This window comes from Anarhichas minor, unplaced genomic scaffold, assembly GCF_050575085.1.
Source record: "Anarhichas minor isolate MPS153535 unplaced genomic scaffold, ASM5057508v1 ptg000009l, whole genome shotgun sequence".
Classification (NCBI taxonomy): Eukaryota; Metazoa; Chordata; class Actinopteri; order Perciformes; family Anarhichadidae; genus Anarhichas; species Anarhichas minor.
In genome coordinates this window covers 1,820,019-1,844,465 of record NW_027466455.1, presented here as the reverse complement: position 1 = coordinate 1,844,465, position 24,447 = coordinate 1,820,019, and the positions used below count along the sequence as shown (strand labels likewise).

At 44.4% G+C, this 24,447-nt stretch overlaps 1 protein-coding gene across 1 annotated transcript in view; it reads right to left on the bottom strand.

Moving 5' to 3' along the window:
* Positions 1 to 3,568: 3,568 nt before the first annotated feature.
* fgf11a (fibroblast growth factor 11a) overlaps positions 3,569 to 24,447 on the bottom strand; it is a 64,310-nt gene continuing 43,431 nt past the window's right edge. Inside the window, exons 3-5 of the mRNA XM_076086824.1 lie at positions 24,126 to 24,229; positions 5,523 to 5,721; positions 3,569 to 3,711 (exon numbers count right to left, since the gene is read on the bottom strand). Of these exons, the coding sequence (XP_075942939.1) occupies positions 3,569 to 3,711; positions 5,523 to 5,721; positions 24,126 to 24,229 (446 nt within the window). The remainder of the gene's footprint in view (positions 3,712 to 5,522; positions 5,722 to 24,125; positions 24,230 to 24,447) is intronic.

Here is a 24,447-nt window from a genome sequence, read left to right as displayed (position 1 = left end):
GGTAGCAGATTAATTTGCTCTGCAGCTCGCCTCTATTCTGCGCGGGTTATCAGCTATTATTATTTACAACCACAGGTTACAGGGGAGCAGAGGATTATGCATGAAATGAGAAGTGTGTGTAAATGTGTGTGTGTGTGTGTGTGTGTGTCTGCTAAGGGAACACCGTCCACATTAGCATAATTCCCTCTTAAAACTCTGTTTGCTTCTGCTCGTCACCACAAATTATTTACCCCTGAATAATGTCTCCCCCTCTAGGTTTTGGTTTCTTTGGTCGGCCCCTCTCGCTGAGCCCTGATCATCAATCTAACCTCGCCACATACCTCCTGAAGAACGCAGGACTTCCTCGCTTCCCACAATACATAAACATTAGGCAGAAACAATTACCCTGCCGGGCGTATTGTACCAGGAAAACTTTGATAGGAAAAAAATGATTGCTTTCTGTGTTGAGTGGAAAGAACAAATGGAAACACACACACACACACACACACACACACACACACACACAAAGCCCACTCCTGAACGAGCATTGTGAAATATTTCAAATAGTTTCTTTACAGAGAGAGTCTGTCAGACAAACAAGGAAAGAACTGTGATCAAAGTAAATATAACACATCTGTCCATTTTCTCTCTTTTTTTTTTTAAATCGCCGTCCTTCTGTGCTACCGCTATCAATCTCATTATTCATATATGACTTTGGCCATATACAGTCCCGACAAGCATAATCTATTTACCTTCAATCGTAGTATTAGACGAGTAAAGAAGGCTTCAATTCCTTTGCATCATAACCAAAGTCTCCTGGAGAGATTTATGGTAAATTGTTTAAAAACATTTAGATAAGAAATGTAAAAAAATCTGAGCAAGCGAGTGATTCGTGCGGTCAAGTCAGCATGGTGTTTCACGTCATGAACACAGGTGCTCAGTTGACTAATCCAGATGTAAATGAAGACTTAAAGGGACGATCCAGTGATTTAATATCGCACTTTCATAAAGTTAGAGGACTCGCAGGAGACGGATTAAAAAAAGAATGGTGAAAATCAAAGCAGCAGAGGCTGAGATGTCCTGACGTTAGCCAAGCTCCAAAGACACTTGATATTACACCCCCCCCCCCCCCCCTCCTCCTCTAATGCAGTGTTGTGGCATCCTTCATTACACCATTACACCTTCCTTGTCTGGTAAGCATCCACATATTTCATTGTTCTGCCTCCAGATCCAATAAATATTGTTGTGTAAAGCTGTGGGTTTGGGTTGCGTTCAGATTTGGGTATTTTCATATATATATATATTTGTTTTTTATTGGGAACTTCAACAATTTGACACATTAAAAAGTCTGTTTACAGGTCTTTGGGGAGTACTGCATATGTTTAAAAAGCTGTTTTTAATCTGATAAAGTGACTCGATCAATGAGTCAGTTTCGGCCCCCAAAAAGTTGTACCTCATCTGTGCTTGAGGCTAGCGACTCGAGGGTAAATAAGCCGCTACTAGCATTACACATAGGCTTTGACTGTTCATGCGGCAGTACCAGTCAGTTTAAAGGTCCAGTGTATAGGATTAAGGGGGGCTCTGTTTGTAGAAATGGAATATAATATTCATAACTATGTTTTCACTAGTGTATAATCATCTGGAACCAGGAATTGTTGTGTTTTCATGAGCCTAGAATGAGTCCTTTATATCTATAGGGAGCGGGTCCTCTTGACCCAGTCTGCCATGTTTCTACTGTAGCCCAGAGCAGACAAACTAAACACGGCTGCTAGAGAGGGCCTTTCACATTTGTACTTTACCTCAAGGCCACCGTAGTTCTCTGACCCGCTTGGAAAGGGAGGGGTGAGCGGAGGGGTATTCCGTTGGTTGCATACTACAACCTTACGGCTAGATGCCACTAACACCTACACACTGGTCCTTTAAGTCAGGTCGTGTCTTAAAGATGCGGGTACGGCCCAGGTTTTGGGTCTCAGTTTCAGGCCTTTGTGGTGCTGTGTACTCCACACCTCCACTTCGGTGGAACAGTTTTTGCCAAGCTCGGTAGTACTCCCCATGACTTGTAAACTGACTTTAAAAAACTAGCTGTACATTCAGTACACAGAATATTTCTGGCATGTGGACAGCAATGGGTGTAGCAGTGAATCTGCAGATCATATACACATTGCATTAAATAGAATAATTAAATAAAAACAATTTTTTTGTGTATTTCTAGACAAGAATAGCACATTGAGCGATAGAGGCTCCTCAGATAATGTGCGGGCCTCGGGTGGGTTTGTGCAACGCATGGCCAGCCACAGTGAAAAAAGCTATTGCGGTGCAATCCCAAGCTACGGAGTCAGGCTCCATCAGTACACCATCTCACTGATGACCTCCTCATCATCTCCCAGAACCTGCACACACACACACACACACACACACACACACACACATGTGTGCGTGTCAATGCATGCCATGTCACAACTCGTGTGATCATTTTCTGCGTTTGTCTCTCATGGATATCATGACGCCAAGGTGTGTGCACACAGTATACACACACCTCCGTGCGTGGGTAAATGTCAGTGTAATAATGAATATGTGTGTGTGTGTGTGTGTGTGGTTATGCAGTGTGTCGAGGGAGCTCATGGCCTCTCGTTTAAGGGTCGAACGATTCTGATCAGCCCCAGACTCCATTAACAGAGCCAGAGAGGAGCGGGAGGGGTTTTCTTGTGCCGCCGAGTGGAAAATTGAGTCCATGTCACAAACTAATCAAATCGCGCCAAAGGTGAATGGAAGAAGAAGGGAACACACACACACGCACGCACACACACAAACACACACACAAACACACACACACACACACACACACCCACACACACACGCACACACACACACACACACACACACACACACACACACACACACCCACACACACACGCACACACACACACACACAAACAGGGCTGACAAGTATCCACGCCATCTCACAAAGTCGCTGACGCACACAGAAGATGTGGACTGAGCAGATGGCTGCAGAACAAAAGTCTGCAAGGGTCTCTGTAACAGCCTCGCATTAGCATGGCTCTGTGTCGGGCTAACATTAGCATGGAGCCCCGCGGGGAAATGAAAACCCATATGTGAAGTATGTGCTGCAGAGGGACCGATTTGACCACTGCACCCGTTGTGGTTGAAACCAGGAAGACTTTGCTCTGATATTTGGTCGACTGGAAGGACGTCGCCGATCATGGCTCGAGGGTGTGTGTGGGATTTCCTTCCAGCCAGTTCTAAACACGCTGCGGTGACATGCTATACAATGCTAGGCGACTGTTCCCCTCTTCATGGAGTTATTGCTTTTGTATCCCAGGCTTTGATGATCACAATCTAATACAGGAAGAAGGTGGAGGGCTGGACTGGATGGGGGGGTCTGTGAGGGTAAAGGGGGCTTCTCATTGACCAGCTCCACTTTCTTCTTTTTCTCCAACTGTACACCAGTGCATTGTGGTATGCAGAGTTCACGTGGGGTCAGTGTTGCAGGTTTGCGGGGGGGGTGTAGCCCTAACAACCCCGTTCAGCTGTCCTCCACCCTCTCCTCTCCCACCCGTGTCTCTGAGCGCTAGGAGGAGGAGGTTTTGGTTTTGGATTTAGGGTCCTTCTTGCCGTTCTGGAGCACGGGCGAGTCACTGGAGGTCTTGGGCGTTTTCCTGGGCGGACTCTGCAACGCGACGTCGTGTAGAGAGGGCTCCCGGTACATGGCCACTGAGGAGGGAGAAGGTTGCAATAGTTAGGACTGGGTAGGAACAGACTTGTGTGGCTGATACAGTAGAACTGGCTCCTCTGCTGCTTTAGTTTGTTCTTGGGATAATTGCCTTGTGGTGTTTTCAGGTTCATAAATAAAAATAAACATTTTAAACCCCTTTGGTAAAAATGAGATAATCCTTGGTGCAGTTTATGTGTTGCTTTCAGCACTTTGTTGTGTCTTTGGATATGCAGTAATGACCTACGCCGTTGTATCTTTATTGACACTACCAACGGAGGTCAACAAAGTCATACAAGTCACACACAATCCAACAATGTGAACATGAACTTATTTATTCAAAATGTGAGTCAGCTTCAATTAGACGAGGAAACATGGGGACCCTGACACTGGATTACTCCCAAGCTTTTATTTTGAAGGTGCAATGATTATTATGTTTATATGAGCAATGGATGAAATAACTAAACATAATTTAACATGGGGTTGTTCATAGTGATGAAAGCATGCTTATCTCGAACTTTTCACTTCACGTCAGCTCTACTAAGAAGTTGCTGCATGTCGGCTTTATTTGTCAGTATCTCTTTTATTTTGACAGCTTGTTCCACCGCCCCCAAGTGGTAAAAAACAAAACAAGCAACGAATGCAGCTTTAACTTAGTTCAAAGCATTGCCTGGTTAGTTAAAATAAAGGTTGGAAGTTATATTAACCTTGGTTAATATCACTTATCATATAATGTTTCTAATATTAAATAAGGTGCATTTTTTTAGATGACTACTTTATTTAGTTTACTGTAAATTAGAGCTGTAACTGTAGACAAATAAATAATGCTATAGATCAAATGCATCAACTTTGCTTATTGTGCGTTTTGTCCCTTTTGCAAACGAGATATAGTGAATCCGGTGCTACATAACGGACTCTGTGAAGAGCAAGCGCTTCCTATGTAGATGTAAGGGCTTATTCTGACAAAAAACACAACGATTTCTATTTTCAGATGATTATACACTAAAGAAAACTGACTTATTAAAGAGGTACTGCACACTTAAACATGTTTATTAAGCTGTAAACTAAAATACATGAAAGTACTGTGATGAAACACATCAATGCTGATGTTGATATTGACAATTCTTAATAAAAACTGGCATTTAATGATTGAAAATGTCTTAAAACCCCATCTACTGTTTTAAACCTGTCCTAATCTTGCAATGCAAATTCGGAGACGGAGTTGACCGTTTGGGACTAATCTACATCATGAAATAAAAGATTATCAACGTCCTGGAATCAGCTCCTCGCCTCTCCCCACCGCATCCATTGCTTTTACTTTTTCCGTCGCCACTTTGTAGCATCACAGCACAAGTCTGTTCTCTTCCTTCTGTGTTCTGAAATTAGGCCCATCAGCACATCACGGACTCTAATGAATCAGTGTTAATGATAGCAATGTGCTTTCCGACGCAGTGACAAGAGTGTGCAGATGACGCGTTAAGTTGTTTAATTTTAGTTAGCGAGCTAACATGAGCTGGGTCCTTGCTGCTCCCCGCTAGGATAATTCAGCCGGGAGGAGAGCAGACGGCCACTCCAGAGACGGAGCCGCTATCTGACTGCAAGTTGCTACAGCCACATGCTTAAATCAAAGTCTATTCTTTTCAATTTACATAACACGATGATTACTGAACACTTGACTGAACTGATGTCGACTTGTACGTTCTCGACAGATGGTGACGAAATAAAAAGCACTGAGCATCTTCCAGGATAACGCTCACTGGTCCCCTGCCTCTGGTACAGCTTGCAGAGCGGGCTACATATTAAGCGGTGGTACCTTCAATGAGTTTGGGCAGGAAGTGCGCAGCCCCCTTTGTCTTCTTGACCCGGTTCCCTTTCATGACCTGTCCGTCCCGGTTGATGCCGATGTACCACGCCCGACCCGACTGGGTCTGTCTGTACAGGATGGACGAGTAGGTGACGTAGTAGTTCTCGAACACGCACTCCTTAAACTTACACTCCGGCGTGAAGTGTTCCTGAAAGACACACACACACACAGGGAGACAGATCAGGGGAGAAGAATAACACATTTGGCGTCTCTGCCATTCTTTATCCGTTCTTCTATTATTTATATATTTACTCTCCAATTCCCCTGGACTCAGCTGGGAACGGGAGGAAATGGGCCCCACATTTCATCGTGACAGGGGTTACGGTGTGGGAGCAATCTGTGTCTGCATCGGCGCGCTGCGCAAACGCGCACAAACTCATCCCAACATGTGCAACGCAGCAGCCTATTTGCCACATGCCCAAAGTGGTTTGTGAGCTGGGACGCCATAACTCAGCCGATTCGGTTTACCTGTAACAAACAGCAATCACCCGGATCCTTCACCCCCCTCTCTGGTTAAACTGTTGGCCTTCAGCCCTCACATGCACACACACACACACACACACACACACACACACACACACACACACACACACACGCATAGCTCAGCATTAGACAATACGTCAACACCGGGACACACCCCACCCTCCGTCTCCCTCTCGTTACAGCGCTCACATATTCCCCTCTCTATCTCATATTCTGCCTCATCTTCTCCACTTCATCCCCCCCCCCCATCCCTTCGTCATTTGTTAACCTTGTTGAGGAACAAACCAATTTGCAGGATTGATTCGGAGCCTTGATGTGACGGGTGAGCAGAAAAGGCCTGAATAAGGAGTTTGCTCTCTCTCTCTCTCTCTCATTCATTTCTCACTCACCCTTCTCACCCTCTCCTCCTGCTCTCCGTCTTCCCTCTCTTCTCTCTCTGCCACCGCAGGCGGTGGGCCCCAACGTCTGCCTCCATCCATTGTGCCGCACATAAACAAGCTAATTACATTGACTGTATCGCCCATTTCATAATTACACATCCATCCACTTAGGCGGCCATTCATTTCCTCGCCCACCCATTAACGTAGCTCTTATAGCACCGAGCGGGATGCAAAGGTCTGGAGTCTCTTGGAAGGTGCAATCAGATTGCCGTCATTAACCATGTTTGCACTGCAGTGTGTTGCATCTCATCCTCTCCCCGTGCATGTGTGTGTGTGTGAGGAGGGGAGACTTTAAAGGACTAAAACTTGCTTTGTAAAACCTGATAGCCAGCACACACACACACACACACACACACACACACACACACACACACACAGTAAGACATGCTTAAGTTCATGAATTGATTAATTACATGAATTAAACTGAATCAGGCCATATGAGTCATGTGTTAATGAGTGTGTGTTGAGGCCGTGTCATTACCAATCCATGACCAACCTTGTGCAAAGAGGATCTCATGATTAGAGAGCAACAGAAGTGAGATAGAGGCTGGATTTCTATCACCAGGCAAAGTCTGACTTTCCGAAAGACAAAACCTTGAGAGGACATTTGCACTGTTTCCTGCTCCTACAATAGTCCATATATAGAAAAGGTTGCGTGTTCGTATCCTTTCACAGGCTAAAGAAGGTCACATTGGCAAGATCAGTGGTGCAGCTGTGGAGAGTAACGTTCACTCAATTTTTTTAGGTACTTGTACGAAATTTTTCTATTACATTTCAGAACTAACTATTGGATGAGAAAACGAGCCCTATAATGTTTCATCACAGATGGGATACAAATCTTAAGCACATTTATTTGTATCTGTGCATAGCTTCACATCCAAATGACCAAATGAACCTATCCGACCCACATGAACCTATCCGTCATTTTTCATTTTTTGCCGAGCTGTGACCTCTATGGAGGACAGCAAAATAATAAATAAATGACTCGTTAAATACATTTATATTCCATTAAATATAATAAATATTATTAATAATAATATGGCGGCATTCATTCATTTATTTTTCTAAATTGATGTGATCATGATTTTAGTTTTCATTTATTCAACATGTATTTTTAAATGTATTTATTCATATTTATTGATGTATTATTTCCCCTAATCCTCATCGGTTAGTTAATCTCTGAGTCTACAGTGTTGACTTCCCCACACAGGGGTTAAGTAGAATCGCTCTCATTAAACAACATTCAAACAATTTGAATATTTATATTTATTACATTACACTGGCTGTCTTTGCAGACGGCTGACAGAATGCGATGCATCACTTTACAGATCCATGTCTAATCGTACATGCGTGGAGGTAAGATATGGTTAAAAAATGGTAAAATATGACCTCCAGTCAGTACACATGACGCGGCAAAGCCTCAAACATGAGCAAAAATCTGTTCTCTTTTCAGAGAATCACTCATTCATGATCTCCTTTAATATTTCATGTACTTAAACTCAGTGTAATGCTTAGCATGGTGCTACTCCCTCTGAGGGAAACAAAGACTGAAGCTTGCATGCATGGTTGCATGAGAACACTCCCCTCTGTAAAACATACAGGGAGCTCATTTCCTCCATTCATTTTGTTGGTCTGATTAAAATGGTCTAATTATTTCCAAAACCTTTCATCATTACACTTTTATTTCTCATCTGACATTTGTAAATATCTGAAGAACAAATGCTGTATCGGAATTTTCAACCATCGCATATCAAAATGTATTACCAAAATGTATCACGGCCACATGTACTTAATCACAAACACACACTCAGGGTGCCGTCAGTGATGCTGCTTTATAGGATAACACTCTATTAAGCAGTCATTTATAGCGAGGCATCATTCACACAGCAGACACACAGGGGACAGACGCACATCTGTCTGCAGAGCGTCCACTCCGACTAGGCTACAGGCTCTCACACTTCATTATTTCCCCTCTAACGCAAAGTAAAGGATGGACTTCCTTACAGCTCTTTATCTACTGAGGTCTAAATAACAAACAGTGAAAGCTAACTGTCACCTGAGTTCCATAACTCTCATCCCCCTCAAACCAGACTGGACCGTCACTGCTGCAGTCCCTCTTGTGTCCAGCAGGGGCTGCTCCAAACACACAGGCTAGTCCGGGGCTCCTGTCGCTGGTCCTGCTGCTATTGATGCTCCAAAATGAACTTGTGTCTACTTGCCACTCCATGATGCCCAGCTCTCCCCAAAGAGCCTCTTTCAGCACGCTAAACACCGCTCGAGTAGCAGAGCAGCCACAAAACACACACAAGGACTTCTTTCTGTGCTGCTATTTATGCACCAAACTCCATGTTGTTTTTACATTTTAAGCTGCATCTGCTGAAACATTCTATCATGTTGCATTATACAATTGAGGATGCAGAGACACAGTATGCATATCATTGCATCGGCACGACTCCCTGGTTTAAAAGGCTGTTTTTTAACTGACTTCAGAAAGATAAGAAGGTCCTGATTTCATTTGGCCACGACACAAAGCTACAGTTTTCCATGAAGGTGCAGGCCTCAGCAGTCTTACATCCAAATACTTTTAGAATAGATAAGAAAAACAAAGAGAAAAACAAGAATATGTACATAGACTCACACTCACTAATCAGATCAAGTCAGCGTCAGTCACTTTTTGACACTAAATATACTAAAATCCTCTGATACACACAGATCATGTCAGAGGAGACAAGAGGATCCTTTGTGTGTGTGTGTGTGTGTGTGAGGGTGTGTATATCCACTCATGCGTGTCTGCTGTTGTGACAGAGAGACATGACGGATCCCTCTTACATCAGTGGGAGGCCACCCGGCGCCAGATGACATGCATACACACACACACACACACACACACACACACACACACACACACACAAACACACGCTCGCATCACATCAACGGTGACGGATGGACCGGTTGCCTCCCTCATCATTCACCCCCAGAGACAGGAGAGAGAAAGAGAGGGATGGAGGGAAAGAGAGGGGGCAGGATGAAACAAAAGGAAGGGGAGAAAAATAAATAAATAAGTGTGTGTGTGTGTTTAAGGGGGGGGGGGGGGGGGGGCGACATGAGAGGTAAGGAAGGAGACGGGATTACTCTCCAGTAATGACACACACCATCATCTCATTTCCATCCGTTGACACTTAAAGACATCATTCAGCCTCGTTCTCCGGCTGCCGTTAACCATTGAGCCTCCAGTGCGCCCAGCTGGGGAATTGATTCCATGTAAGACCTCTGTGACAAGTCAATAGGCATTAGTCCAGAAAAAAACCCGGATTAAGCTTTGATTGGACGCGGCGACATAACCGAGCATGAAGAATTTAAAAGGATTTACAAGCCGCGATCATGCGACTGCAGGTTAATCCAGAGGGTTTAGGTTTTTATTCCAGAGGACAAACGTATCTCACATCGTCGACAGAGCACACGTAGAAGAGGGCCTGTGTGTTTGCTCACGTGTGTGGTTCTACTGTACATGACAAGGGCAATACAGGAGATGTGTGTTTTACAGCTTTCAGTAAGTGATGTTTGCAGTTACACGTGTCAGCAGGTACACCTGATCAATACCGGCTTTCTGTTGCAGTTGTACCGGCAGCAAATGCAAACTGGGGGGATGGATGGCCTCATTCAAGCTAAATGGGCTTGTGTAGGCCAGAGCCAGATGTTTATGCTGGACCAGACAGATACATATTCAGACTGAGGTGGGACAATGTGTGTGTTACGAAGTCCTGAGTCAAGTCCCAATTTGCAGTGGCCCATGACGTCTTGATACCGACACACACAAGGCAGTCGTAGCACACACAAAAATAAATGCTAGTACGACTAGCCCGCAACAAACTGCGGATTCGTGACTTGTAAAAAATGTTTCAGAAATGACAAACATCATATGCATATTCAAACGAGATCAAAAAAATGATTTGCCTCTCGTTGTTGACTACCCTACATATCTTTTCCCATAAAAGGTCTCACGGGGGACAGCAGACAGGGAGGGGCCTTGCCTCTTATAGTCATTTGTTGATATAGCCAAGTCGATTTACAGAAATGATTGATGGCGATGTATTCTTGTTGTTTATCCCATGTGTCGTTTCTGAGCTAGTTTGCATGGAGTGGTGGGATGTAGTACATACAGAGATACAATAAATACTGTTCTTTAGTACCATACTGAGGTATGAGTACTTTCCTTGAGTATTTCCATTCAATGCTACATTAAACATTTCAAATGAAAATATTGGTTACTAGTCATTCAGGGGATTAATACGTTTTATAGAAAACCAGTCACGAGTTTATAGAATATGATGCGGTGTGCATCTCCCCCACAGCATGTGAAATTAATAAATTAGGTCCACTTCAAACAACTACAACAGTAAAATGGGGCGTCCACGTGTCCCAGGGGTCTCAGGATGCCGACAAGGACGTTGGAGCATCCTTTGTTGCAAAAGTTGCCAAAACTTGAACAAAATACTTTGGCCTCCAACGTGCTCAACATGATCGGCTCCTGTGAGACTGGTTCAAAGCATCGCGGAGGATCTCAAGTCAAAATACTAAAAGTACAAACAAAGTAATGAGTGATTTGATCCAGAAACACTATAAAATGAACATTCTTCAATGCAAGTATATCTAAATACTCCAGAGTCCTTGTGTTAATTGATCAGTTAAATCTTGTTATAAGTCACATATCTGTGTTTTACATCAGATCATATTAACAAGCGATGCTCTGTATTTGTTTCATGGGGATGAGGGTCCTGTCGTTATAAAGTTTGCTACACAACAACTTCCAGTCAGTGAACCGTCTGACCGGTCTGTCAGATCACATCTTCAGCCTCCCCGTCTCCGTCCCGTCCCTCCTGTCTCTTCATTTCACCATCCAATAAAAGAAACGGCCATTAAAGTATCCTGCGGGGAACATTTCTTTGTAAGGGACGGCTGGGGTTTTAATAAATATATATTGGACTGATCGGGACCATTTTTCATGGTACTGCAGGCATGATGCAATTCTATGTAAAGCCATTCCTATCACAACTATACATTGAGAAGATCAGAGATGAGTCGATAGGAGTGCAATGCTACGTTATGCTACAGCTGTGAGTCGTTCTTCGTGTATAATTAATAAACCTAGAAGTTGAATATGAAGCACTGCAATGCTGAGAATAACAGTGAAATAAAGTGGGACCTTTTTGTCCGTGCATAGTGAACGATGACATATTTACCTGCAGATGCAACTCTTGTCAGCAGGACATGAATCAGCACTAAAAGCACACAGAGCAAGGTTAGCCGTACAAAAGTGTGTTTACCAGCGTACGGCGATTATTATCAGAGCAAATGAGCAGAAAAACAACTTTAATTGAAGACAAACAGCTGAGGAAGCATCACAGCAGCGTCCACAAAGAATTGTCTGAAGATAGGAGTAATTATCACGTATTAATTTATGCACAACATGTGGCCCCGCTGGCATTCTCTGTCGCGTTATCATCAGCCGTGCTCTTTTCAAACGCTTTGTAGAAAACAAAAAAAAAGCATCACTCAGCACTTAGGGAAGAGAACTCAGCAGCTGTCTACATCAAAACTTCCATTTCCGAGGCAGCATTGTATTCTCTGGTGGCTAACCTAACCAAAAAAACAACATCCACAACCATTGAGGGAAAAAAAATCCTCTTTCGAGTGCAATAGTAACACCAGCATCCACAGCCTGTTCGCCGGAGTTTGAAAAGCAACATTTTGTTCTGGTTGACAAGTTGTAAGCAGGGCCTTTAGGAAGCGTTCACAGACAAACGACGGCGTCATTTTCACTGTAGCCGTGTGTGAGTCTGCTGTACTGCTACAGGAGAGCACGCTGCAAATAAATGTATTGATCAGAATCGATCATATCTGAAATGTATGACTGTTTACAGTAATGATAGATGAACAGCATCAGATAACATTGATTCCTTGGATGTAGCCGTCGTGTGTGTGATCATTTTGGGAGTACAGCAGCCTCTAATCCAGATGAGATGTTTGGTGAACCCTTTGTTTTCAGTTATATTTGGGATTGTGCCTTTAAGACCATTTTCCAAAAAGAAAATGTCAACATATTTCGAGAGATGAGCACAAATGTCTTGAATCGGTAATATTATTCTGTCCCTTATTCTTGATGAGATCACATTGGCAGATCAAATGCATTTATTATGCATTCATGAGAGCGTTTACTGGTTTTTCCAAGGTTGAAGATAAACTCAAGTTTCAAGCCAAGATGCTTTGCTCTCCCACCAACCCATGAGGAAATATTTGGCTCTTTAGCTACTAAACAACTTTGAACCTCAAGGTGTTTTGTGTGGGAATAAACAGAAGAACTGTAAGCATGAACCCAAATAGTGGATTTCAAGCTTAAAACAATGTAGATACACACTGGGTCTATAGGCTTGAAAAGTAAGCCAACATATGTTCCAAGTTGGACATTCCTCCTGAGGGAACAGTGATCTTTGAATGATCTGACAGTTCTCCCAGCTCGCCATGAATCAAACAGACCTCGCGACAACCTTTAAAGGTCTTTTCTCTGTCTGAGTTGCACCTCTTGTGCTCTGGTGGACTCTCATGAGTGTCTGTGAGCTGCTGACCGACAGAGAAGAGAACAAAGTTTTTAGCAGTTCAGACGGAGAGGGGTCCTCGCCTGTGCCAACATTCTGGCATTTACAGGGACGCCCTGAGGAGCGCTGGAGCTCGACCAGGGCTGATGTGCTGTGTCCAGAAAACACACACACACACACACACACACGCGCACACACACTAAATGGCATCTCACACACACGCACACACAAAGGCAAGGGGAAAAAACATCCCAAAACACATATGTATACTCAAATGTTCAAGATATCATACACATACATTAAACCATATGACACGAACACACACGCAGATAAATGAGTGGAGGGGAAAAAGCAGACACACACACACACTGTAATGAGAACAGCTGGAGAGGGTGCAGGCGGGTGCACAAGGGGGAAGAAGCAGAGAAGGAGGGGGGGGGGATGTCCTCTGCTTCTCACCTTGACTGCCAGACCCTCGCTGTGCGTTTGGGGATTTTCCAAAGGGAACCAGAGATAACCAGCTACACTGCATTTTCCATTTATCCTCCTTCCTGTCTTGTGTTCCCTTCCTCTCTCTCTCTTTTCCTCATCCCCCTCTTTCTCTCAGCATCCTCTCCGTCTTCCTCCATCCTTCACATTTCTCCCCATCTCCCTCCTCAAGGCCGCGTGTGTCTGCATGCAAGGTGTGTGTGTGTGTGTGGGGGGTCGTTCAAAGTGCAAAAAGAGGGAGAAAAAGGAAGGAGAGCGGAGGAAAAGAAACAATAGTGCTGACTCAGAGAAAAATAGACAAACGGTTTCTGATTCGATGGGCGGGAGAGGGAGGTCAGAGGAGATGAGTTGTGTGTGTGTGTGTGTGTGTGTGCGTGTAGTCGGTCCTCTCAGGTCATACTGTAAGAAGACTTTGCTGAAAGCTTTGTTGAGGGAACTGACTAATTGCCAGTTTGCCACCTGTCAGGCGTGTGTGTGTGTGTGTGTGTGTGTGTGTGCGCGTGTGTGTGTGGTGAGGGATGGGGGAATGTTGGATCTACAGAAATGACAGTGTGATAACTGAGGACAGGTCACTTGCACTCTTCATAAGAAGCTGCTTTGAAGCCAGATGGTCAGTACTCATAATAACCTGCTGTTACTTATATCTTGTGCTCACAGTCAGAAATTTGAACTCATTGTTCCTGCGTTAGAATTGACTCGAAAAGAAAGCATTTAGCTGAACTTAAAGGTACCCAGTGTAGCTTAAAAGTTATTAACCTAATTTTAATAAACCTTATTGTTTGATCACACTGATTTTACTCAACTTCCACTCTCTCACTCACACACACTCACCTATTGTAAATTGAACAGCTAACAATAAGGTGAAATTTACTTTAAATCTGATAACAAACCTGTGAGGTTAGGGTCATATTTAAAATTAGAGTTAAGCGAATTAACGTTAACAATAGACTAGTAGTAGACAAGTACGAGGTTTGTTTGAAAAAGAAAACCTGAGGTTAGCTCGTTAGCTAATGTTAGCTAGCCGGTATATTTCGTCCAATATTTTCTTGGCACATGATTAGAGAAACATGTTATAACACTGGCATGACTAGTAGTAACCTACATTATGTGCACAAAACTAACTTAACTCATGAACGTGCATTCAAGGCGCGGGCGGAGGTGGTCCCGCTGCTCGTTGAAGCGTGCACTGCTACGTCTCTGCAGGTCCTCTCAGCTCTACAGCATGTTTCAGTTCATTATTCTGGTTTTACGCTGCACAACTGCATGCTACACGCCCAATAGCAACACTCGAACTGGTGGATATAGTGAGAGCATGTAGCAGCTACAGTCGGTGCAGACCAAAACAGAGCTAAAAGAGAGTGGGTATTGGACACAGATGGAACAAATGTGACTTCAATGTTTTGGAATGTCTGTTTTCTTAAGTTAACAGGGAAGTTAACTTCTCCAACTATATCCTCAGCCCTGCATCAATCCTGTGACCTACTCTTAGTCCACAATAGCTCTGCAGGAAAACCGCTGAACTAAATACCGTGACGGGACCATCCCCATACGCACACACCTCCTCTCTGCCTGTCTCCTCAGAGAAAGGAACTGCTTGCTGTTTCAGAACACAGTGTGATGATGGATGTGGTAACTTTCTGTACCACCAAAGATCGTCCAACCCAAAGAACTGGCTTTGTCAAAGATGGCAGCCAAATGGCACAGCATCAAATGAATAAAGGGCAACTTCACCGATGGGAAATAAAAATGGAATGGGGTGTACTTGAAGCTTTTCTTCCCTGTGTCTTAATGGATTGTTATTGTTAGTACTGATCACAATGCAGTACGGGGCTCTACCGGCCGTAACTCTTGTCAAACAGCAGCAAGGCTGCCGTGTTGGCTCTGGACGTAGCTGCGGCATTTTAAAGGTGGACATGATGTCCTGTCTCATCTCACCTCCTCTACTTTCTCCTCCTTCACGATGCCCCACATCCTTCCTTTGCCTGTTCCCCTTTCCTTCCTTCCTCATCACTCCCTTCCCTTGTTCCTCTGGCCCCCACCCTCCCCTCTTCCCCTCCTCTCTGAGGTTGCTCATGTGAGCAGAGGTGTTCCCTGTTTATCGGCTGGTGCCTCCCCAAAGGAGTCCCCAGTGAAGAGCGTATGGACGAGGCCACAAATGGTGCAGGAGAAGAGGGAGGATGACTGAACAACAAGCAAATTAGAGAGAGAACTGGTAGCTTGATAGATGGAAGAGGAAGGTGATGAGGGAAATATTACATTTGAAGAGCTTGGTGATGTAAGTCGTTGGTTAACTACTGTTACTGCTCTAACCAGCTGGGACATGCTAGCACTATTCAGTCACAACAGCATCCCGGGCTTCTTTCTGTTTCCTCTGCATTTACTGTGGACTGTACAGTCTTGGGATTGTACATCATTTACTTCCCGTAAAAAGTTTTATTGAAGAGGACGAATGCTGTCGGGGACTAACAGGCTTGTTAACAGTTAGCGTGTTTGCTCTGCTGCTAATGGGACAACAAGTTAACTCCTGTCTCATAACTATCTGCATAAACCTTTCCTCTTTTAAAGAAGCAGTTTATTCTCTTGACAGATGAGGATTCAGTAAGCGCACAGTGCAACACGTATATAACAACCCAAACTATGAATTGAAAAAGAAGAAATGTAATCTAGCATACTCAATTTGAGCTCTCCATTTCCACAAAGGTCAGCATCGCCAAGACGGCTTTCAAGACCGCTGCAATCGTAAAGCCAGAAAATGAGTCAGCATTTTTCCACTTCCGGTTCCCTCCTCTGAAAGTCACTAGGTTTTTAGAAGGGGTGTTTGGTTAGACGCCCTAAATATGGTATGTGGTAAACAAAAGCTTAAACGATTGCATTAAAGCTTCAGAAACCGTAAAAGTGGAGTTCATTTGTGAAGATTATCTTGCTTCATAAACGTTTGCTTGCCACAGAGTTTATTTTCTGCAATTATCCAAAATTCAGTGGAAAAATCCCATTGCCGTCCTGCGTTTCGCTTGCATGTATTGATGGTGATCAGTGTGCCTCAAACATGGAAAATAACATTCTATACATTAAAAATGCTCTCCTCAGGCATCCCAACATGCTCTGGATACACATTGCTGTGGCTGTGTTTGTCTCTCTCCTGAATTGACAAGAGACAAAAAAAACCGGCAGCAAATGGGTTTTTATTTCTGCCTCCCTTCCACCCCACCAATGATTCTCAGTAAGTGGAGGTGTGTTTGTTTATCCTCTGAGTGCAGATCCACAATGTCATCCGGCGGACTTAAGTTCTACTTTGCCCAACTTTCCCCTGTCAACTTGGTGAAGTGTGGCCAGAGCTGGTCCCGGGTATCGGAGTCCGGCCCAATTATGTCAGCCTGCCTCTGTCAGATTGTTTATACCTGGCTGCACATGTGTGCTAGTGGGGATGTGGAGGGTGGCTAAATTGCACAGGGGAGAGAGAGTGTGTGTGTGTCCACAGGTTCACTTTTTTTACGCCTTTGGCAACCTTTAAAAAAAACACACAATCCCCACAACCCTCCTCCACACATCCCCCCTCCCACTGCCATCCCTCTACCCAGCAGGCTTTTCCAGAGCACACGGCTAATAAAGTGGGCCAGGTCCGCGGCTGAGCACTATTTTTAATCAGAAAGCAATTTTCAGGAGGTAAGCCACAGGTAAGCGGGTCCCAGCGCCTCAAACAATGGAGCCATGACAGTGAGTCCCCTCCCCCCCTACCCACCCCCACCATTAACCTCTGCTGAGCTACTCCCGAGTGCCCTGGTGCTCCAGGAGCATTGAGCAGCTATTGCATAGACCTGGTCCTTATCCTTGTAGTAATAATATCGAGACCTCCAAAGACCCTTCATTGTGCCCGACTTCCTGGAGACAAAGTGGATAGATGACTGGTGACCACAAACGATTGTTATTTGCTCTTTAGTGATTTGTAGGGCGCCAGGCATGATGAAAAGAAATGCAGAAGGTGAGGTATGAAAAGAATGTACGGCGACCAGATGAATAAAGGTACTGCAGAGGCAATGATGAAGAGGAGTGTGCTGTTGGGGATGTGTGAAGACAGATGGATACACACATCCCATCTGGCCTCTTACAGCTGGACTAAACAGTGCTGCAGTGAAAAGGTTTCCGTTCCTGCACGTTACCGCCTCAGAGTCAGGCTTCAGTTATTACTATCACTGAACTGCGGCAATGTTTAAGTGTATAGATGTACCGGTAGGTCAATCAGAGGGACTGAGTGGGGATCTGAGAGAAAGGCTGCTCAGTCTTTCCTCTCTCACACTATAGCTGTCCCCAGTCTGGTCAACTTTAAAGGGAGAGTTTGGATTTTTTAAAGTGGGGTTGTTTGAGGTACTCATCCATCGTCAGTGTATTACCCACTGTTGTTGGCGGTCGGCATGTCCCCAGTTTGGAGAAACAGACAGGAGTACCAGCACGGGAGCAAAGTGAAGTGCTGCTGTGAACAGGGGCAGCAGGGAAAACGTGTTTTAGACACCTAACAGAATCAATATCAGTGTAAGTGTGCACTGTATTTAGTTTCTTTACGGCGGACTAAAGCCGCTATATCCGTCTATGCTCTCTTTAAAGCCACCATGCTCCAATGACAAATACCGTGATTACACCTCGCAGAACACAGGAGCGGCTGGTCTACTGTTGGTTGGTTGGTTTGTGTTATTGTGTGTCAAACAATAACACAAACTAACTAACCAATCGAGGCAGCAGTTTCTCTCGGCCTTCTCTCGACTGCAATAAAATACATTTGAAAAACTCAACAGCAAACGTCTCTCTCCAGAAGACGACCCACAGACCTTGTTGTGATCGGTTGCATGTCGGAACTTCGATTGAAAGACCATTGAGCTCCACAAGCCGAGTGCCATGGAGTCCCATTATAGTTGAGAGACGGTGGACAGGATGCAGTTAATGGAATGGTGGAATAAAGAGTGGGAAGAATTAAAATAGTGGGAGGGGCGGGGCTGCCAGCAAGGGGGAGAGGGTTTAGGACGAGGAGGCGGAGGACAAAGTGAGAGAGGGGAAAGGAGAACTAGAGAGGCAGAGGACAGCGCTAGGACAGGGGCAGCAGATAAAGGACACAGCGAGGCGGGGATATATATTCAGAATAGAAGAGGGTCACAAAAAAGCAAGGGAGGAGGAAAGCAGTGATGGTGGAGAGGAGAGGAAAAAGACAAACCACCAGAGAGGCCGACAGACACAAATGGCCGAACGGGGAGCAAGACAGACTGACAGGCGAGTAAAAGCTGTACAAGTGTGGGGGGGGGGGAGCATGCTCCCAGCGGAGACGTTATGTTCTCTACCAGTCTGGGTCTGTCAGGCCATCCTTCTCTCCCTCTCTCTGTCCCAGCATCCTTTGCTGCTCCTCTCTAGACAGCGACTACAATCAGCCCCGTTTGTTATTAATAGTGGTAACATGCAGCCTGTCCTGTCCATCACTTTGTCCCACCACCCACTTCTTATCCTCAAGGAGTTTGAGGAGCCTTGAATACAGATTCACATATATACGTGTTGCATGCACACACACACACGAGGCAGCTTTACATCGGGTGTCCATTTCCATCCTTCACATTTTAATGTACATGGAGAACAACGGATGCCTCGCAGTGACTAACTCCCCCGCTCTCCGTCTCGCCTCCATTATCATCTCGTTTCATCCTCCCGAAACAAGAGGCTTGTGTGAGGACAAAGAGGACATTCGCACCGTTATTTAGAGCTCACTCCCCTCTCTTTAGTTACCAACCCGCAAATCCACGACGAGATTAAGGAGTTAGAAGTGAGTTCTCTTTCCTCTACGGTAGATTACTTTGTTGTTTTCTTTCCCCGTCTCCCCCGAGTGCTCCATGAAGCACCAACGTGTTGCATGGGTGATCCTTAAATACCTCTCGGGGGTTAAACGGGGATGCGTGGTTGCCTGCTTCTTCACTGAGGGCAGAGAGAGAGAGAGAGAGAGAGAGAGGAAAGTTCATCCCTCTTCAGTTAAGTAAGTCCTGTTTATTTCTTTTCCCCTCGTCCTGGCAGGAGCTGCTTCCGCTGCAGCCTGGTTCAATATGTCTGGGGGTTTGAGTGTGGTGTCTGGTTAAACGTAGCCAAAGAGGGGAGTTGGGGATTATCAATAATTCATGCCGCGTGTTTGCAGGGGAAACACCACTGTAAACTGAAGTACAGAGATATTTGCTGTGTATTTAATTCCAACTGGAATTTAATTCTTTGAATTCTTCAGGCCTCTGGATGGGTGCTTCCCATGGCAGGAGTTGACTGACCTCTCCTAGAAGACGTGCCCTTTAACTTCTTCATGTCTTACTCTGACATTAACTGTCAACTGTTAGCGATTTAGGCCAACTGTCCCATACATCAGTCAGCATTTGGTAGGTCACCTCAGCTTGCTAACGGAAGCACCGATTGCCACTGGACATCCATTTCATGGAAGGCTAAGAACTATATTTCTACTAATGGACCCTGGTTTCAAAAACCTTGCTGTGTCATTGCGCAAGAAACTAAATCTCCAGAACTGCTGTTCTGTAGCTCTCCCTGACCTCTGACCTCCCGATGGATTAAACAGGGAGAAGAAAATCTTGCTTAAGGGACTTCAATCACTTGTTTTCTTCCTGGAGGCCATATTTAGTGAATCATTTACAGCACACTAGATTTAACAACAAAAGAAAAGTGGAATACATGATCAAGCACATTTCCCGGAAAAACACTGTATGTGCCGTGTTTCAGGTTGTTTAATTAGCTCGCAAGATAAACAGAGGTCACAACAAATATGTATAGAAGGTGACATCATTCAATTAGATTAGGTGATTAGATGGAATTCCAGTGACCCTCGGGAAGTGGCAGCAGAGGAGTAGATAATATAAATAAGAACAAACAGAGACTACTGAAGATAACACAAAAAGAAAACAACAACAAAGAGCTTTAAATGAGAATGATGCAACTGATGAATAAAGATAAACGATGGGGCTTAAGAGGGCCACGCTGGGAAACTACTTTCCTCTATCCTCTGAGCCATTACTGGCAAATGTACAGCTGCAGGGTACTTCATTTTCAAATCCTTTAAATAAGGGTTGTAATTATCTGCTTGTGTGTGTGTGTGTGTGTGTGTGTGTGTGTGTGTGTGTGTGTGTGTGTGTGTGTGGATGCAGAGGGAATACGCCTGCCACAGAAGCCCATGAAAGATTAATGCTGAGTAACCACTGGAACACTGCCGCAGCCAAGGTGAGCCTTTTGTTATTGCTACAAAAAGGGTACGAGGAAACACCGGGGTAACATGTCTTTGGGTTCCTTCTGCTGGAAGATACTCTTTGATTTGAGCCTGAGAGCAAATGTGGTTGTAACTGTCAGACTAGAAATTACTTTCATACGACTGAATTAGAATTTGAATCAACATAATCAGGAAAACACTATAAATTCAAGTATTTAGCATTGTGAAAGTATTTGCAAATCATTTAGCTATAATTTATATATATATATATATATATATATATATATATATATATATACACCTCCTCCCTACGTGGGCTTTGTCGCTGCTCATGCTACGTCACCTAACTTCCACCGTTGCTCTCGCCATGCTTTTTATGACCACTAGAGGTCAGCGGTGTCTTTTTGGATTTGTATCGGAGATCGATCATGTGATCAGACGATAACCGTCTTCGTGAACCTTAATCACAGCTATGTTTTAATCAGTATATAATCATCTGAAACTAAGAATCGTCGTGTTTTCATTAGCTTAGAAAATGCCATATATATCTACAGAGTGTGTGTGTGTGTGTGTGTGTGTCCGCCATCTTGAACCGCCATGTTTCTACAGCAGCCCAGGACGGACACCGACTCTGGTGAGAGCATTTCACGTTTTGCATTGTCTAAAGACAGGGATGCGTTACGAAACCCCGTATTAAACAGGCCCCGGTGTTACCGGAGTATTGCATTTCCGATCTGTCAGGGGGGGTATCCGTACGGATCACGGATCAACTACGGTCCGTTTCACCACTATTTCCTGCAATTCAGACCTCAAACCACCCGCAGACTCATAAATCTTTCAAGAAAGCACACATAAGAAATTAAACAACAACAACAGAGTTCCCGCTTCTCCCACAGTCCCAATGTGCGGCTTTCACGACACAAAGCAAAAAGAAACTTGTCCCCGAGACCTGAAATGGCACCAAACTATTTTCAGAAAATGTCTACACGTCCAAGTAAAGATTTTACACTGAGGTTATTTCTTTGACAGCTTGCTAAAGTCCCCCTCACCCTTCAGGGGACGACGATGCAGGGCCCTTGTTCCCTGCACATGCTAACGGTTGCGTAACAGTGTTAGAGGCTCTGCTCGGCCTCTCTCCGGACCCTGAGGGCAGCGAGCGCAAAACATGCCTTCCGCCTCTATTTCTGTTCTGCTTCTTCCTCTCTGTGGTGCTCACAATTGCACAGAACAATAGCAGAGCAGGAAGTTTCAGGTGAGAGGGGGTGGGGGGGGATTCCTCCTCTACTTTGTCCTCCCTCCTTTCTCATCTCAGAGGGATTTTCTCGAACACCCCCCCCTCCTCTCTCTCTTTTCCCCTGTAGTTATTTCCCTTGGTGAAAATGGGTCACCTTTCTTTTGTCAGGAGAGTGCCTGGGTAAGTATAACCTCGATATTCTGTGTGCAGGTTTTTACTGTCTAGGGGGGGTCCCGAGCCCTGAAAAAGTCGTGTCCAAGGACTGTTCTCTGGGCCTCATTAGGGGAACGTTTGGTTCTGGGTTGGGGTTTTGAGTTAGGTAAAATATGGATTGGGGTTACTTCTAAATATACTACACTACACTACTAAAGACTTTTTGTATGTTAACAATTTTGGGATTAACTATAAACAAAACTTTGCTCCTGTATTGTATATTCGGGCCAAGCAGGCTTCACTAAACAAAAAATAAACATAAATTTACATGATTTATTTCAAATTTGTGAGACGCTGTGTTGTTGTTATACATATATATATGTATATATATATATATTTTGAATTTCTGGCAGAGGCTCAAAGACTGGACATTAATGAGGAAACAAAAAAACTTACATAAACCTCAAGAACCAGATCTCAGTTCAAGCCAGACTTGCCAACTACTTTAAGTCACGTTGTGTGATTTCTGGAACAAGAAGGGCGTTGAACTATCAAGACTTCTACTACATCTCACTGCAATTTATGGTGTGCAAAGGTAAAAGCTGCTAGAATTAAGGACAGACATTAAGCAGTGTGTAGGATGATGTTCGCATACTGTACCGGCGGCGGCACACTTTGTGTATACCAGTGTATGTGTGTTCTTTCCAGGCTCATTTCCCATCGTTCCACCTGATAGAAACCATGTATCTCCTCGTCTCTGGCAGTGTGCATGCAGGCAGCATTAGATGGACTTTGAAGTGAGCGCAGTGATGCACTTCAAACAAGATCTCGCACACTTTGCCAGCGTGCCAAGAGGAGACAGGCTGGAAAAAAAGAAGAGAGCTTTTTCCCTGCATCCTGATAGAGTGCACTCTGATCCACCCTCTCTGTCTTTGTCTATTCTTCCATCTACCTCTCAAATGTGTGCCTCATCTCTCTGCACATCAATGCGAAACAACTCTGTGGAAGCACCGTATGAGCCGTTGTAGCGCACAAGTGAAGGGAAGCTGGCAAGCAGCTTCAGACGTCACCGACTCAGCCCGTCAAGTGTGCGAGCAGAAGGGAACCAGGTTCTCAACCTGTCATGTGACGCTGTGTGTGTAGTGAGCATAGTAGCCTACACTTAGTATGGACTGCTCATCGGGTGACTTTATACTATAGTAAGGGGACAATGAAAATGACCTGGTGCAATTAACAAAATAAAATTAGAGTGTTCACTCAGTATTACAATAAAAAAATATTTTGATAATTAAAAACGTAGATTGACAAAAAAAAGAGGAAGAAGAACAGGAAGACGGTCAGATGAGGTTGAAAGCTTGAGAAAAAAAATAGTAAGTGGACCTTGAGTTAAGTTAAACATATACATAATAGAATAATATGTACACGGAGACATGAATTCCACAATATATACCGTATATGGACTCTCATACTGTCCCCAGTGATAGCCAGCATAACCTGCATACGCTGCTATTATGATATCTGATGTATAAGTACCTATGAAACCAACATAATGTGTTTAGTTTGACAAACCATTAAAAACCAGAGCCGCGCTGTACAACTGCAGAGAAAACGCAACATTTGTAAGTCATGTTACTTTTTTTACAAACCCAAATAGATTACAATCTGGATGCTAATAAGCTAATGGTGTTTCTAAACAGCTTCATTTGAATTCTCACAACACACTGCACATGTATTGTGAATGCAGCCTGGGGAGAGTGTGCTATGTATTAATGGTGATGTGGTTTGTATTGTGAAGCATTAGCCCAGCGGCCTCACACTTCGCACGATGGAGAATATCGGCTTCATCCTCCCTCCTGCTGTGAGCTAGTCACCACACATCACAATGGAAGTCTTTAAAGGCTCACAGCCTTACTGTACTGAGTGCGCTGACCGTACCGACGTGTAGAGGTAGCCCTCGCTGTTCATGGCAACGTAAAGCCCAGTCTTGGTGCTCTGGATGGCCACTATCCTGAGCCCCACAGGAATCAAGTTGAACTGCACTGGAAAGAAAAACACAAAACAGAAAGGGAGGACTGGTGTTAGAGCGATCATTCTCTCTCCTAAGTGCTTCCTCGTTGGCATAAAAAGACAATTGCTTTCCATCTGTCTCCCGTTTCCATCCTCCCTGTTGTACAGTATATCTGTCAGAGGCGGGAATGGAAAGTGCGTGTGAAAAGGAGGGAGGGCGAGGCAGGGAAGGATTAGGGGGAGGGAGATT